This window comes from Pantherophis guttatus, chromosome 10 (assembly GCF_059756535.1).
Source record: "Pantherophis guttatus breed Tessera chromosome 10, ASM5975653v1, whole genome shotgun sequence".
Taxonomy (NCBI): Eukaryota; Metazoa; Chordata; class Lepidosauria; order Squamata; family Colubridae; genus Pantherophis; species Pantherophis guttatus.
In genome coordinates, this window is record NC_142072.1 from 5165778 (window position 1) to 5183616 (window position 17839).

The following is a 17839-nucleotide window of genomic DNA, read 5'->3' on the forward strand; positions in this document are numbered from 1 at the left end:
TGAGGGTGAGGAAGAGGAGGAGGAGGTGATGGGCATAATGTTTTGAAGCAGCTGAACAAAAGGAAGCAGAACAACTTCCTGTCAAGTGTGGAGATTAAAACCCCTGGATTGAAGGCTGAATGCTTGAAAACTGGGGAGAGCAAGAACTCCAGAAGTCCAGAAACATTCTGCAATTTGGTGAGGGGAAAATAAGGGGGGTTTTTTCCCCTTAAAGCACAAGCCATATTTATTGCCTCCACCTAGAGAACTCCATGGAGACCAAGAATGGAGGTTCTAGAATTGAAATCTAGAATTTACTTCGAAGTAACTAGAGGAGGGCTCTGTGAGAAACATTAAGGTGGAAAGAACTGGCTCAGTTTTAAACAGGAGCAGGTAAACTAAACGTATAGGATTAAACAGAGTGATACCCGGTGGGGAGATGGGGCACCACTGACAATTTAAAACAGAAATTACTGTATTGGAGTAACTGCATGATGGAGGCTGTACCTGAAATTCCAACCAGGTATTTGGGGGGGGGAGGCAGAATTTGAATGTGCTGAGCCAAATGAGAATGGGGGGGGGGGAGGCCTTGGGATTTCTGTTAGGATCCCACAAGTGCCTCCTCTCTACCCCTCACCTCTGCCCCCCTCCCAATTCCCCATGGTCCCAATTTCTAAAAAAAACCCCAAAACCTCCCCATCTGCCGACCAACCTCTGGAACCTCGCAGAAACAATTGGGGGGAGGGGGGAATGCGGGAAGCTCTTTTAAGGGGGGGGGAACCATCGCATTTACACTTCTGAGGCTGCTGCTGGTGCTGGGATCGCGACGGCTGGGAGGACACAGGAGCCAGCCGGTTTTTCCATCCCCCCCCCCTCTCTCCGCCAGCCAAGAGAAGGGCTTCCCTCCCCATCCCCGCGTTTTGCCAGGGTCCTCTTCCGACCGGCGCCCGAGCCACCGGCGCCTCCAGGCCGGCAGCTGGCTCTTCCCGCTGCTGCTGCTGCCGCCGCCGCCGCCGCTACTATCCACCCCCTCTGCCCCCCACCCCCTCCGTCTATCGACCGCAGGATGCCGGCGCCGGAGGTTCGATACGGAGCAGTGACACTCCGGATCAATACCGCCTGAATAAAAACCCGCTCGCCCCTCGCCACTTTCCGCTTTCCCCTCCTTGCCTCTCTCGCCTCCTCTTCGGCGGCCGGGCGGGAAGAGAGTTGGGGGGCGCCTCTCACCGCCCTGGCTGGGCTTGGCGGCCGGGCCGGGGTTGGGGTGTCCCGCGCCCTCTTTGGGGGGCTCCCTTTCCCCTCTCTCGCCCGGCTTCCTTCCTCGGGCTTTCCCTTCTTCTTACCGTTTGCAGAGCGCAGGGCGAGCGGCGATTTGAGGCGCCATCCGTGCTCCGGGCCGGCGGATCTTTGGAAGACCAAGGGGACCGGTAGTGGGATGAACATTGCGAGGACCTGTGAGTGACACTCCGCATAACCCCACGGAGGGAAGAAAAAACAATATAAAGATAGAGAGAGAGAGAGAGAGAGAGAAAGAAAGAGAAAGATAAGGAGGGGGGGGCAGGCGAGCGGCAAAGGGAGCCGGGCGCTGGGTGGGGTGGGGGGGGGGGAGACACACGCCGGACGGGGGATGCTCTCCCGAGAGTGACAATCGGCGCGGGGTGGGGTGGGGTGGGGGTGGGAGAGGGGGTGGGAACGGGACAGAGCTCGCCCTTCTCCTCCCCTCCAGCAAAGCTCCGGCTTTCGGCGCTTACACACGTGCGTGCAGGGGTCTGGAGCCAGACAAGTGTGTGTGTGTGTGTGTGTGCGTGCGTGCGTGTCCGCCTGGCAAGGCCGTGTGGGCTTCGGTCACTCGACCGGGACCCTGCGGATCATTTTTAAGGCTTTTGCAACAAAAAAGAGAGAGGGGAAAGGAAGGGGGAGGTGGTGGAGAGCATGCATGCGTGCGCGTGTGTAAAACACACCGATCGTCCCTGTGAAATGCGTGTTTGTCTTCCCCCCAGTTCAGAGACCACTGCTCTGCCCCCCCCCCGCTTTAGCCTAGTCCGAATTTCTCCTCTCCCCTCTTCGCCTGGCCCCCTCCCGTCACTCCCAGCCTGCGATTCCCACTTTATTGTCTTCTCCGTTATCTCTCGCGCGCTTCTCCCCCCCTCGCCCCCTCCCTCCCCTCCCTCTCTCCCTTCCAACCGCCCCGCTTTGACAGATGACATCCAAGCGAGCGACTTGCCGTCCCTCGCAGTCGTCCGTCCCCCGTCCGCCCCCCCCCCCGCGGGCTCCTCCGCTTCCAATATCCCCCCCTTTCTTTCTTTCTTTCTTTCTTTCTTTCTTTCTTTCTTTCTTTCTTCACTCTTTGCACAAGTACAGTCCTCCTTACCCAGACAAAAGCAATTTACTCCTTAGGTGTAAAGCTTACTGTGGGTGTAAGAAAAAGAGGAGGGGAAGCAGAATTGGGGAAAGGGAGAATTACAGAAACCCTCCCCCCCCTCTCCCAGCAAATAATCTTTCTTTTTGCCTGCCCTTCCGTCTTCAAAAATTAACACCAACACACACGCGCGCACACACACACACACCTGACACCTTCTTGCGGGTCAAACTCCGCTTTGGCGGCGCTAAAAATAAGCCCGCGTTAATCGCCGCGGAGTTTCTCCCCCGGCTTCCTTAAATTAACGTGTGTCACCTCCAACAGCCCCCATCCACCCCGCCCCGCCGCCAATCGCGGCTCCTTCCAGGTTTATTATTACGGGAGAGATTTACACGGATAATCACTGCAAAGCACCGCGATAATAAAGGGGTGACCTTCCTGCTGCCACCCCCACACCACCCCCCACCAGCCCCCAGGATACATAATTAGGCAGGTTGGTGGGGGTTGGTTTTTTCTTTCTCTTTTTTTTTTTTTTTTTTTGGCAAGCAATAATTCTTCCCCGCCACCGGCTTCCACCCAGCCGGCCTTCTGCTTTCTCCCACTTTCGTTGCAGAGTTCAGGCCGCCTTCGCCTCTCCCGGAATCGCCCCGTCGTTTGAACCCACTTCGGGTCTCCCGAGGAGAGAAAAGCGAGCCCGAGCATCTCCTCCGGATCCAGGGCGAGCTCTCTCCGTTCGCCGCGCTGCCCCGGTTCCCTCCACGCCCAGGCAGGGTCTCGTCGCCCACTTCGAGCCCCGGGAAAGACCCCCGGGAAAGAGATCGTTGCTGCTGCTGCCGCCCCGGGCGGACTTGGGCCATCCACCGCTCCTCCTTTCGCCCCCCCCCTTTCGGGGGTCAAAGGAGGCCAGGAGCGGCTCCAGACCGGCCGTGGGGGCCGCAGTCGCTTCCCCGAAGGGGCTACCGAGGAGGCTTCGAGTCTCCTCGATCCGGCCACGCAGTTCTTGGCCCCGAACCGCCATCGCTTGCGGGCAGGAAATTCCGACTAAGCTAAATAAGAGCGAGAGCCACTTTTCGGTTTTTCCCCATTTGGGAGAAGGCAGCGGGGAGAAAGCAGGTCCTTGCCTCTTCTCTGTCCTGGGGCTACTTCTTTCACTCCCCCCAATCCTTTCGGCGTTAAACCCACCGGGTTTCACCGAAAGGCCGAGTGTCCAGGGCCAGCCCAGCCCAAAAGCCTAGCGCTGCTGCTCGTCATCGCTCCGGTTTCGAAGAGCCTAATATTTCCTCTTCCTCAATTCTCCCCTTTATTTCTCTGGACCAAAGTGGACCTTCCTCTTAATTCCGCAACTCCTGATCGGCAGCCTATTTCCAACCCCAAAGGAAATCCACCGCCAAGGCTATTTTTTTTTGCATCCCATGTGAGCTCCCCTTTTGTGCATCATTTGACACCCTCTCCTCCTCCTCCTCCTCCTCCCCCCCCCAATCCTAGAAAGTAAACCAAGGAGGCTAAAGGGGGGAGGGGGGAGGAATGTATATAGTGAGAGGAATGTATATAGTGAGTGTGGTAGGGAAGGCAGAAAGAAAACCGGAGCCAGTATATGAAAGGAAGAGTGAGGGGTTGGTGGTGGATGGACAGAAAATGTGATGGAAATATATTACTGACAGGGAGGAGAGAGGTGTGTGTATATATATTGTGCGATATAGAAAGAGATCAGATTGATGGTGGGGCAAATAGATGAATATGTATGGGGCAGAGAGGGTGGGGGGGGGAGAGGGTTTCGCCAGAGTGAAAAAAGAGAGAGGAGAGAAAATAGCAGAAAGAGGAGGGCAATTATTTGATTCAGGACCACCGTGTGGAGGTCAAAAATTAACTGCCGCTAGCATCGAAGTATGTGGTGGGTATCTTGGGAGGGTTAATAATATGTCCCTTCTCTCTTTTTGTGCCTAGGTCACAAAAAAATGACACACAGGACACACCTACGCAACCCTAACCCATTGTAAGAGACATTCCCCCTATATTGTAACAAAAGCCAAAACGGAGGTTTTGGATTTGCTGTTTGATTTTCTTGCCCGGGAAAGAGGCTGCAGTTGCGTTCCATTCCTGCTTCCAGAGAGAAAAGAAAGGTCTGTACACGCTAATAATAAATCACTGCTGGAAAGAGGAGCTGAGTTATCACAAATCTGCCACCCACCCTACAAAAAAAAGGGGGGGGAGGACCGTACAAAGCAGGGTCACCTAATAAGTCTGCTGTTTTCACAAGGGCCACTTCAACCAGTAAAAGTGCCACAGCCCACATGTGTCATTTAAATGTACCTTCAGAATCGCGTTGTCCCACTTCCTAACCTAGATTAACAAGATTCAAAATGCTGCTTCCCAGACAAGGGTGGCCTGTGAAAAAAATGCTTTTTTCTCTCTGATCTCCAGAGGCCTTCCCTTTCAGCCCAAGCTAAACAGAAATACTCTGTTCTTAAAAAAAAAAAAAATACGGTGGATATGTTATTTTTTTTCAATCCCCACCCATTCTGTACTAGTGTGTACTTGGCTAGGCACAATAAGGGAAACACAAATGGAACAGGGGTGTTTTTAACATGCAACCTGAGACCCAAATCCCTGAGACCAGAAGGGGAGAAAGGTATAAAAGTAATTGTTCAAAATAACTGCTTTCCAATACAATGGCTGCCCAAAGTATTTACTATTACCTTTATGTATTCTTTCAATTTATACTCCTTTTTTTTTCTCTACAGCAGTATTCAAGTATGGAAGAAGATAAAATCAGAGCTGGATGGGAAGATGGCACAGGGAATAATGGATAAAAAGAGGGTTTATCCATATAGATATATATATATATATAAACGTTCAATGAGATTCTTTAGGTGAGCTGAAAGCCACTGGGATTTTCAACTATTTTGTTTCTCATAAGCTGGTTCTCCTTCATGCTTATATCACAAACTGGTTTTAAAATTGTTTCAAAACTAAGGCCTGCTTGATAACAGTTTGCTAAAGCCCTTTTCAGTGAGAACACCCATTCATGCTGTTCTCTGGGCCTTCATTCTTCTCCAGAGAACATACAGAGGTGCGCATGTGTGTATGTGCTAATTAACCCAGCTTTCTAGCTGCAGTTCAGAGACAGTTGAGTGCAAAACGGTTTTCCACACAATTAAAAGATGCAGATAATAACTACACACACTGCATGGAGCATCCTGTCTGTTTCTTAGAAGATGAAAGAAGAGTCCCTATCCATATGTGGGGGTTGGGCTCGACGGTATGTTTCCTGCTACTCAGAATTGTATGGGCAGACTAAATTCCTAGATGCTTGCATCCAATTAAAATATGGATACAGCAACAGGTTTTTTGATGGGGATTTTTTTTTAAAAAAGGATCTAATTATCTAATTATTAGCAACAAAGATGATTATGGGACTGTCTGGAGGCTAAAACAAAATAAAAGACAGTTGATGGAATTGGGTATGTCTAGTTTAATGAAACGAAGGACTAGGGATGACATGATAGCAGCATTCCAATATCTAAGGGGTTGCCCCAAAGAAGAGGGGGTGGATCTATTCTCCAAAGCACCTAAAGGCAGGCAAGAAGCAATGGGTGGAAACTAATTAAGAAGAAAACCAACCTAGGAGTAAGGAGAAATTTCCTGACAGAATAATTAATCTGAAACAACTTGCCTTCAGAAGTTGTAAGTGCTCCAACACTGGAGGTTTTTAAAGAAGAAATTGGACAACCATTTGTCTGAAATTGTATAGCGTTTCCTGCCTGAGCAGGGGGTTGGACTAGAAGACCTCCAAAAACCCTTCCAGCTCTGTTATTCTGTTATCCATAGATCTTTCTTGCTAAATTAAACCCATCACATCTTCCTTTATCTGAATCTTTTAAATTAGAACTAGTAGCACCAGACCAAAAAAAGAAATATGATCACAGAACATGCGTATAGATGAGCTGAAATATTAAAAACCATCATGTAAAACAGATGAGAAAGCATTCTTGTTGGTTTTTGCCCATCCAAGGCCTCTGCAGTTCTAAATAACATTCTTGCTTTTATCTAGAAAAAATTTTCTCCTTCACTGAGAATTAAAGGTTCGGAAATATGCAACATCCCTCCCATTGCTGACGTGTTAGCTCTTAACCTATGCTTAATAGCAGGCCTAACCCCGTTCCAAAACTTTAAAGAGCTATGTAAACTCAATACTGCACAACATCAATGAAGATCTGATTTTTTTTTCTTCCATAAAATTATCTAATAGGTTTTGTGGACCTTCTTGAAAAAGATGCTTTAAAAATGAGGAAAGGTCCTTATTATGGTTCTTAATTCTAGAGCCTTGCTAAAATTCTGAAGCTTTGTGTATGCGTGTGTGTTTTAAAATGCTGTTTACTAATTTCCCAGCAGTTAAAGAAAAAACCTTAACAGAGCTTTGAAAGGAAGAGGTAATCCTTTCTTTAAAGGGATAAATTTAATCAGAATGGCTCTTTCTCTTTCAGAAAGTAAAATAAAATTAAAAGGGCATTGAGGCAACAAAGAGAGGAGAACGGAAGATGGACTCCCTTTGTTGATACAGAATACTCACTAGGGTGTCATCACTGAATGTAAGAGGGGGAACATCATCATTTTTTTCCCCTTTCCTTTTCTTTTTCTTTTCTTTTTAGGGTGCAAGTGTTTAAAAAAAAGCTTTCTATCCTCAGTGCAAAGAAGTGGAGATATTTTTTTTAAAAAAAAAAACGATTGCTGCAAAAGGACGACAGCGAAGTGCCGAAGGAAGCATCGTCTGCGTAACACAGAAGAGAAACATCTGGGCTAAACCTTCAACATGTGGGTGGCAGGGTCTCTGTGTTTTTGCGTTACTTTATTCCTGTCATGGGTATTGATGTCAGCAGGCTTTGGAGACACAAGCCTTTCTACTTTTAGCAAAAACATCATCCTAAATCTTTACACCTTTTCCTCAAGAGGCCAATAAAACTGGGCAGAAGGCTGGTGTGCAGGGAAACCCCATTCGGTAATAATCTATGTCACTTTCCGAAAACTGTACGGTTCTGTTGCTTCGTGCATGCAAAATACTCAATAAAGGCAATTCTGGATTTTAAAAGGTAGAACAAGGAGAGTGCTGTTTATTTGAAATCAGGGGCCCCCACTAAATGAAACAGATACTCTATAGCCATGATGGCGAACCTATGGCATGCGTGCCAGAGGTGGCACGCAGCGCCCTCTCTGATGGCACGCAAGCCATCGCCCCAGTTCAGCTCCGCTGCACATGCGCACATGCTTCCTGCCAGCCAGCCAGCTGGCCTTCGGGTCTCTGCCGCACATGCGCGGAGGGTGAAGCACGTGCAGGGGGCTGCACACTCATGCGGAGGGGGACCATGCGTGCATGTGGGGCGGGCAGGGTGCATGCGGGTGGTCGCACACCCATTGCATTTTGAGGGTTCGGATGCGCGCATTCACGCTTTGGGCACTAGGCCTGGAAAAGGTTAGCCATCACTGCTCCATAGGAATCGCATGCATAAATATATTTTATCCAATTATTCTGACTCCGGATTAGAGGCTAATAGAAGAGGCCAAGGCCACTTTAAAGAAACTCTGTTTTGTAAAGGTTTGGGTGTTGGACAGATGAAGCTGTGTTCTCGATCCTTGCTCTTCACTTGGAATTACAAGCAATGTTACAAACCTGAGCAAAATAATTGGATGGTGATCATGAGGTGACGGGGTTATTTATATAGCTTTTTTTTTTTTTTTACAATCTCAAGCAACGATGGAAGAAAGTGTACACACAACAAAAATCCAAGCAAGCCGAGGCACAAACGGTCCCATCAAGTTTCTGCTCAGTTTTGAAAGGGTCTTGACTCTTCAGCCTTCCTTCTGCAGGACACCAAAGGAACCACTGTCTAGACACAACTGGAATTCCTAGCGCAGTGATGGCGAACCTATGGCACACGTGCCAGAAGTGACACATAGAGCCATCTCTCTGGGCACGCCAGCCGTTGCTCATTGCTCTTCCGGGTTCCGGTGTGCATATGCATGTCGGCCAGCTGGTCTTCGCGCACGCATGCATGCCAGAAACTGAAGGACCAGGTGACCGGGGTGCATATATATGCTGGAAACCAGAAGCTCAGCTTCCCGGCATGTGCATGCACGCCAGGGAGCTGCTCTTTTGGTTTCCGGTGTTCCCACGCTTGCATGCCTCGAAGCTGCTCTTCTGGTTACTGGCATTCCCCTGCGTGCGCGCGTGCTCCCATTTTGGCACTCAGTGCCAAAAAGGTTCCCCAGCACTGTCCTAGCGCCTTCATGCATCTTTCAATCCCATTATTTAGCTTTACCCGTTGCAGCTTCCTAAACTAATCTGAGAAGATTAACTATAGTAATACCTGATTTACAGACCCCATTCTTTCTTTAAGCATCCACAGGGAGACACTAGCATCAAGCATTTACGTGTTGGGAAACCAGGCGGCCAAACTTTCTTTCATCTTCCATTGGGGGTGCCTACAATGTCCATTAACTACATATGGCCTATCGTTAAAGCAGGTCCTAACATTCCAGTCAAAGCTACCATGTTTCTTCAAACTCCCAGCTTCCTTCCTTCCATGCATTTATTGCATTTAAATTCCTATTTTAAACTTCCTCCTGGAGTTCAAGAGGATGATCGTAGCACTGTCTCCTCCAACTTTTCCCTGCACATCCATTCTAACAATTGGCTGAAAGGAGAAGGTTCAGTCAGGCAATGAGTTCCCATAACAGGATGAGCCAAAACGTAGGTACTCTCACTGCTAGTCCAAAACTTAATCCACTATGCTGCTACTCTCGTGGATTCTTGTTCACTGCTTCTGGCTAGGAAATAATAGAATGGTTCTGAAGAAAGGACAAAAGAGAATTTCAGGAGTGCACAGTCAATCCGTGAAGTGGCTTTTGTCTAGACTGGCAATATTTGTTTTCTGGAATACATGCTCTAAAATGTAAAGATTCATCCCTAATGCTCAAGCCTCCTTGTAAAGTAACCAAAGTCATCACCGTCTGCAAGGAAAAACATCTCTCTCTCTCTCTCTGTCTCTTCTTCTCTCCCTCTTTCTCTCCCACTCTGTCCTCCTTTCTCTCTCCCACTCTCTCTTCCTTTTTCTCATACTCTCTTCCCCTTTCTCTCTTTCTCTCCCTCCCTTTCTCTTTCTCCCTCTTTCTCTCCCCTCTCTCCCATGCTCTCTTTCTTTCTCACACTCTCTCTTCCCCTTTCTCTCTTTCTCTCCCTCTTTCTCTCCCTCTCTCTTTCTCTTTCTCCCTCTTTCTCTTTCTCCCTCTTTCTCTATCCTCTCTCCCACTTTCTCTTTCTCTCCCCACTCTCACCCTTTCTCATATTCTCTTCCCCTTTTTCCCTCACTTTCTTTTCCTCTTTCTCTTCCTCTCTCCCACTTTCTCTTTCTCCCTCTCTCTTTCTCTCCCCCTCTCTTTCCCCCTCTTTTCCCCTTTCTCACACACTCTCTCCCCCTTTCTCCCTTGCTTTCTTTTCCCCTCTTTCTTTCTCCCTCTCTCTTTCTCTCACCCCCCCTCTTCCTCTTTCTCACACACTCTCTCCCTTGCTTTCTTTTCCTCGCTCTTTCTCTCCCTCCCTCCCTCTCCCTCTCACCCTCTCTTTTTCTCTTTCTCCCTTTTTCTCTCTCTGTCTCTCTCATAGTGATGGTTCTTGCTTACAATCCAACCAGATATGACCTCAGAGTTCTGTTAATACTCCTCCCAACATCTTTCAGGTGTCTTTCTTCTTTTTTTTTTTTTTTTTTTTTTGTCCAATAGGAGCTACAGGTAGATTTACTAGAACTGAGGCTTGGGCAGCAGTCTTAACCGCCCTGATAATGCTGATTCCAGACCGCAAATCACATATCGAGATAGCAGCTGCTGTTAGCTGCCAAGGAGAAAACATTCATCTGGGCTGCGCCTGTATATTTTCCTCTGTATAGCTAACAGCAGTTATGGATTAGGGAAGGAAGAAAGGATTAAACAGCCTTCCTCACTACGGCAGCTGTCGTCCGAAGAAAATTTCCACAGGAGATCCGATTGAGTTCAACCTTCCTCAACCGTTGCTTTCTGGATACGTTAAGCATGTTAAGGGACAATGGGGAGTTGTAACCCAGCACATCTGGAGGGCACTGCCAGGTTATACAAGGTTGATTTGGAGCTCCGGGATATATTTACTGTTTGGAGCTGCCAGGGAAAAATGTATGCAGAGAAGCTGTAGCAGACATGAAAAGGAATTCTGGAAATTCCCCGTTTTCGAGGGGGTGTCTCTCCAAAATCCTTGCATTTTTATTCCATTAAGAATGTCTCCTATCTTTTCAGCTGGCTTTTTAAAAAAATATTTCCCTCACACAATATTTTGCTTACACACTTTGAACTTGCCTAGTCTTTACTTTTATGCAGTTTAACCATTAGGGCTTCCGCTATACAGGGGGCTCCAAACTTGGCGACTTTAAGACCTGTAGACTTCAACTCCCAGAATTCCCCAGTCAGCAGCATGGTTAGCTGGGGAATTCTGGGAGTTGAAGTCCACAGGTCTTAAAGTTGCCAAGTTTAGATTGTTTAAATTGCCCAGCCTGGACTGATGGGGTTTTGATTTTTAATGTATTTTAATATGCTTTTAATATGTATTTTAACATGTTTCTTACTTGGATTGAGATTGTATATCTTAATTGTTGTGAGCCGCCCTGAGTCCTATGGAGATAGGGCGGCATACAAATCTAACTAAAATAAATAAATAAATAAATAATCCCCTTATTTTGCGCATTGGCAGCATGCATAAAGCATATAGCATCCATACGAAGGATGCTATATAGGATCGATAGAATATCTAAATTCTTCACTGCCTGACGCTTCTCTGGCTCAAATTCACCTCCCCTTTATCCTATGAGAGACTCTCTTGGATATACAGGTAGTCCTCGAGTTACAACAACAACAATTGGGACCAGAATTTCTGTTCAATTAAAGCGGTTATTAAATGAGTCATAACTGATTTTACAATCTGTTTTTGGGGGGGGGTTATTGCATGGCTATTAAGCAAATCACTGCCGTTGTTAAGTGGATCGTGGTCTTTAAGCGAATCCAACTTCCCCTATTGACTCTGCTTGTTGGAAGCCAGTTGAGAAGGTCGCAAATAGCGATCTGATGACCCTGGGACGGTGCAATCATTGTAAATACATGCTGGTTGCCAAGCAGGCCAAATTTTAATCATGTAACTGTGGGGATCGTTAAGTGCGAAGAGTCACTTTTTTCAGTTGTCATCATGGCTTCAAAGAGTCGCTACAAGAATGGTTGTAAGTTGAGGACTACCTGATATATTTGGAGCTGGGATGATGACATCTGACTCAGGGAACAGTATGAAGTGGCGCAGTAGGTCGAAAAAGGATTATACATTCCATAAACGCCTAGGTCATTTTTTCCCCCAATCTGAAGCTGTCTAAATCGATTTGATTACAGCAAGGGTGGGCAAATATGGCCCCTTTATGACCCGTGGACTTCAACTCCCAGAATTCCAGCTTGGCTGTCTCAGGAATTCTGGGAGTTGAAGTCCACAGGTTGTAAAAGGGCCACATTTGCCCACCCCTGGATTACAGTGATCAACAATACCTTCAAGCAAATATAATGGCCAGGCTGATGGAGAAGGATGAGAGTTGTAGCCAGAGGTATGCAGCTGCCAGGTATAATCCAAAAAAAGTCAAAAGGGAACCCAAACTTTATCTGTTTTCATGTGCTGCACAGAGAGAAAATTGAGTTACGACGTTGAGTTGAGTTCCCCTGTGGGGAAAATCCGGTTGTTGTAGCCCGATGATATCTAGGGGGCGTCAGTTGAAGAGAAATGCTTCTCCCCATAAATGCTTCTCGGCCCCAAATTATTTTCTTCCCATCCAGCAATTTCCCAGGAAAACCATTACAGGGAGTCATTGACTTACGGCCACAATTGAGCCGAAAATCTATGTTGCTAAGTGAGACATTTGTTCAGTGAATTTTGCCCCCATTTTACGACCTTCCTTGCCACCGTTGTTAAGTAAATCATTGCAGCGTTTAAGTTAGTGACACGGTTGTTAAGTGAGTCCGGCTTCCCCCATGCTTGCCAGAAGGTCGCAAAAGGGGAATCACATGAGCCCGGGATAATGCAACCGTCATAAATAAGAGTCAGTTGCCAAGAATCTGAATTTTGATCATGGTTATGCTGCAACGGTCACTGTGAAGAACAGTCATAAGTCACTTTTTTCAGTGCCCTTATAACTTTGACCAGTCACTAAATGAATGGCTGTAAATCAAGGACTACCTGTATTAGATTTCTACATAGGTCTCTCTGTAAGAGGAGTGTAATAAAAATGTGGTTTAAAAAAAACAAAAACAAGTGTTTTCTCTCTTTTTTTCTTTAGGAGGGTAGTTCTGCAGGTTCTCCCACTGGCCCCAGAAAAATAGAGAATCACTGACCTTGGAGGCAGAAGCAGCAGCTGTAGTACATTCACTCCAGTCCAGTCCAGAACCTGAAGAGAGAAAACTCTGGTTTAGAAAATGAGTTGGTTGTGGATAGAAAGCCACTGGGGACCAGTGGTGAAATCCAATTATTTTTACTACCGGTTCTGTGGGCGTGGCTTGGTGGGCGTGATGTGGCTTGGTGGGTGTGGCAGGGGAAGGATACTGCAAAATCCCCATTCCCTCCCCACTCCTGGGGGAAGGATATTGCAAAATCCCCATTCCCACCCCACTCTGGGGCCAGCCAGAGGTAGCATTTGCCAGTTCTACTTTGAGAAACTACTCAAAATTTCCACTACCGGTTCTCCGAACTGCTCAAAATTTCTGCTACCGGTTCTCCAGAACCTGTGAGAACCTGCTGGATTTCACCCCTGCTGGGGATGACACCCTCATGCCCACTGAAAAAGTGCCACTCCAAATCTGTGCATGCACTACGTCAACTACAAGCAGTCCTCGACCTAGGACCACAATTGAGCCCAAAATTACCAAGGGAGATATATTTGTTAAGTGGCCTCATTTTACGCCCTTTCTTGCCCCAGTTGTTAAATGAATCACTGCAGTTGTTAAGTTCATAACTTGGTTGTTAAGTGAAACTGGCTTCCCCGTTGACTTTGCTTGTCAGAAGGTCGCCAAAAGAGACATTGCAACCGTCATAAATACATGCCAGTTGCCAAGTGAATTTTGAACACCCGACCATTGTGTGTGTGTGTGTGTGCTGCAACAGTCGTGTGAAAAACAATCATAAGTCTCTTTTTTTTCAGTGCCGCTGTAACTTCAAATTGTCACTAAATGAACTGTTGGAAGTCAGGGACTACTACCTGACTTCCAACAGTATAAGGTCAGAAGAGCTTCTTATAATCTGAGGCAGGCAATCATTTATTAAGAAAGCAGCAGCAAACAGGCTCGCCACAATATTATTGCACACACTCTTTTTGTCCCATAGTCACCTCTTAATCAAACAAGTTTGGCAGACTTTTGAAATGCTACCAATGTTAGTGGATCAAGGACAACACCAGAACAACCAAAGGCTGTTGTTGTTAGTTGCGAAGTCATGTCCAACCCATCGCGACCCCATCAGGGGCAGGTTTCAAAACCCGTTGCTACCGGCTTGCTCATGGGCACGCGCGCTCTCTCACGCACGTGCAGAAGCTTCCGGGCAGGTGGACGGAGCCTCCCGCCACCATCACTACTGGTTCGCCTGATCTGGGGAGAACTGGTAGCAACCCACCACTGGACCCCATGGACAACGTTCCTCCAGGCCTTCCTGTCCTCTACCATCCTCTGGAGTCCATTTAAGCTCACACTGACTGCTTCAGTGACTCCATCCAACCACTTCATTCTCTGCCGTCCCCTTCTTCTTTTGCCCTCCATCGTTCCCAGCATTAGGCTCTTTCTCCAGGGAGTCCTTCCTTCTCATTAGGTGGCCAAAGTATTTGAGTTCCATCTTCAGGATCTGGCCTTCTCAAGAGCAGTCAGGGTTGATCTCCTCTAGGACTGACCGGTTTGATCTCCTTGCAGTCCAAGAGACTCACAGGAGTCTTCTCCAGCACCAGAGTTCAAAGGCCTCCATTCTTTGGCCTTCTCAGCCTTCAAAGATGTGCCTATAAAAGTCAGAATTTCTGGCCAATAGGCAGGGCCAGTTTGAACTCTGGAGATCATGGATGTACCAAAGCAAATGTCCCTTGGTACATCTATGCTGCTTCTGAGCTCCCTAGTGATGGACAGCAATGATGCTTGGGCTGTCGATGGATGGCTGATGAAGCTGAATATTATGCTTTGGGGCAGAGCTGCCATGATGGCGTTATGGGAAAAGGGAATGCCAGAAGGTCTCCAGAGGGCCAAAGTCAGCATTGGTCATCATCCCTGCCTACCGTATGGGCCACCTATTAGAAGTTACTCTACTCAGAGGAAGAGACAAAGAGTAGAAAACCAACTTGGTGTGCTTTTTTGCTTCTTCTGTTTAAGCTTGGGAGCTTAAGGAGGGCAACAGCACCAAGGTCCAATTCTCTAACAGTCACATCCAATCCCTCCTGCTTTTATTTAACTTGTATCATTTATCACGGACAGATAGTCCTCAACTTACAACCATTCATTTAGTCACCGTTTGAAGTTACAACGGCATTGAAAAAAAGGTGATTTATCACCGTCTTTCATACTTACGACTGTTGCAGCATTCCCCAAGATCACGTGATCAAAATTTGGGCGCTTGGCAACTGACTCGTATTTATGACGATTGCAATGTCCCAGGGGTCCCTTCTGACAAGCAAAGTTAAATGGGGAAGGCGGATTCACTTAAGTGTTACTAACTTAACAACTGCAGTGATTCACTTAACAACTGTGGCAAGAAAGGTCGTAAAATGGGGCAAAACTCACTTAAGAACTCTCTTGCTTAGCAATGAACATTTTGGGCGGTCGTACGTTGAGGACTACATGTACACCACCCATGGGCTACCTATGGCCGGTGCCAAGCTACACACTGGGGGGTACCCGATGCTGACTCCGATTAGTCACTAAATGTAGGGTCACACAACTGAGCTGAATCAGATTCTTCTTCAGACTCACTCTTCTAAAATGGACGCACCCTCCAGCCAATGAATTCCCCACCCCTCCCCTCTGGATTCTGCCCAGTATCACGAAAATGGGTACAATTTGCAGTTGACCAACTATATGAGTTCAAAAAGGGCCTTTTTTCAAAGTCAGAGCTATTCTCAGAAATAAATATTTCAACCCTAAAAAGCCAGGGGAAATTTTTCAAGGCCAGTCATGGAAAAGGGATAAGGAGAAATATATCTTCCTCTATCTTTTTTCTCTCTTTTCTTTTTCGGCTGTCCCCATAGCCAATATTTCAAAGTACTCCTGTGGGGGGAAAAAAAAGGAAGAAAGGGGCCTCTCTTGTGTGAATAAAAGTGGCTTTGGATTTCACCATGGACCAGCCGAAGAATTCATAAGCGCACTTGTGACTCTCCTTTCCCCCACACCACACACACACATATTATTTCAAAATACACCTTGCCTTTCGGCTCCAATGTCTTTTGCCAAAACCTTTCCTTTCCACCTGTAACCCTTTTCTGCCCACTCATCTTTCCGCACTCCTGATTCTCAGCCACCACCCCCACCCTCTAGAATCAACCTAACCCACCCATTCACCCCTGCCCCTTGCCCCCACCCCCCCATCCCACCCCTGGCGATGGCGCACACCCACAGTTGTTCCTGCTAATCAGCCGATGTCATCTGCGGAGTGAAGTCTTTGCTTAAAGAGATTTAGGGCAGGAATCAATAGGAAATTTAAAAATCAATGCGGTTAGTATGAGAAAATCAATGCCGTTTAATCGGCCTGCCGATCCCCAGTCACAACAATTAGAAGGCTGGGATGTTCTACATCCTGTTACACAGCCATTAGCGTCAATATTTGTGTAAGTGATGGCAGGGGGTGGGGGGGGTAGGGAAGAGGGGATCCCCAGACCTTACACTAGAGAACTTGAAAGCTGGAGGAAGCGTGTATTTGGGGACAGAGGAAGGAAATCCTACATCTTCGACCTGCTGTTTCCTTGGAGAGGAGACTACACAGGTTTTTCCTCCGTCTCCCTTTGCCGAGTTATTAAGATCGGCTTTTTCTGGGCTCCCTTCTAGGACCACAGTGAAGTAAACTCTAGGATTCTGGGGTCAATTAGAAACCTGGCTTCTGGGCAGGGGTGAAATTCAGCAGGTTCTGACAGGTTCTGGAGAACCGGTAGCGGAAATTTTGAATAGTTCAGAGAACCGGCAAATGCCACCTCTGTAATGCCCCGTCAGTGAGGTGGGAATGGAGATTTTGCAGTATCCTTCCCCTGCCATGCCCACCAAGCCACACCACGCCCACCAAGCCACGCCTACAGAACTGGTAGTAAAAAAATATTGAATTCCACCACTGCTTCTGGGGCAGGAAAAACCATTTTCAAAAAGGATGCTTGACTCTGTTCTCCAGCTAAAGGGCCCTGGGAATGAAATGGGGAGAGAAGGGCTGACTTTGGGGGAAAGCTGAATGCCGGGCATTGCTTAGGACAGCATTTTGAAACGAACGGGTGGGCAGAAGGCGTTTGCTGTAGCAACAGATGCCCCGGTGCCTTCTTAATATTCATTTTCAGGAGCAGCTGGGATTGAAGAAGGAAAAAGCAAAGAGTTTGAGAGCCGCTCCAGGAAGACGTGAGGATATGAAATGTTGAAAGGGAGTCAACGATTACAGTAAACTCTGGGAAATGGGTGGCTGGCTGGGGAATTCTGGAACTTGACACCCACAAAGTTGGAAATCCCTGCCATAAAGGACCAGGTAGGAGATGGCTGAAGAAGAGGAAGAGGCCTACAATTAAGCGTCAGAGACTGGCTCCCCTCAAAAGGGGGACAATCAGGATGCCCCTTCGATCAGGGAGGCAAAAAATTTTGATGGCTGAGCGCATCATGCTTAAAATCAGAGAGGGGTACACAGCGAGAGGAGCCATGATGCAAATTGAGAAAAGTTGGCATTTTGATTTAGGTTTGGGGGGGGTTGGAAGCATTTCTTGGGATTTTGATGCACTTTAAGGCTTGTTTAAAATGGGGGCCCAGCGATGCCACCAATTTTTAGCAGGAGCAATCAGAGGCAGCCTGGGGGAGACTGCAAAGAAAGAGTTTGAGGTCACGTGTGTTAGTACCACTTTATAATGCCTTGGTAAGACCACACTTGGAGTATTGCATCCAGTTTGGTTGCCATGATGTAAAAAAGATGTGGAGATTCTAGAAGGAGTGCAGAGAAGAGCAATGAAGACGATTAGGGGACTGGAGGCTAAAACATATGAAGAACGGTTGCAGGAACTGGGTATGTCTAGTTTAATGAAAAGAAGGACTGGGGGAGACATGATAGCAGTCTTCCAGTATCTCAGGGGCTGCCACAAAGAAGAGGGAGTCAAGCTATTCTCCAAAGCCCCTGAAGGCAGGAAAAGAAGCAATGGATGGAAATTAATCAAGGAGAGACGCAACCTAGAACTAAGGAGAAATTTCCTGACAGTT

General features: G+C 47.3%; 1 protein-coding gene and 1 long non-coding RNA gene across 6 annotated transcripts in view; one reads left to right on the forward strand and one right to left on the reverse strand.

Annotated features, from left to right (window-relative positions):
* The window catches only part of POU2F2 (POU class 2 homeobox 2), a 121088-nt gene that overhangs the window by 64745 nt on the left and 38504 nt on the right, over positions 1-17839 (reverse strand). For 2 of the 5 annotated variants that reach the window (XM_034437997.2, XM_034437994.3), the window contains exon 2: positions 12776-12828. In XM_034437997.2, coding sequence (XP_034293888.1) covers positions 12776-12806 — 31 coding nt within the window. In that variant the 5' untranslated portion in view covers positions 12807-12828. Of the gene's footprint in view, positions 1-1322; positions 1976-12775; positions 12829-17839 lie in introns of those variants that run through there. The other 3 variants (XM_087876867.1, XM_087876869.1, XM_060693855.2) reach the window with 3 other exon arrangements.
* LOC117677665 (uncharacterized) lies at positions 302-7426 on the forward strand. Its single transcript, XR_015729528.1, has 6 exons — positions 302-372; positions 1332-1433; positions 2952-3752; positions 4283-4458; positions 5080-5208; positions 6988-7426. It is a non-coding gene; the product is annotated as an uncharacterized LOC117677665 (long non-coding RNA).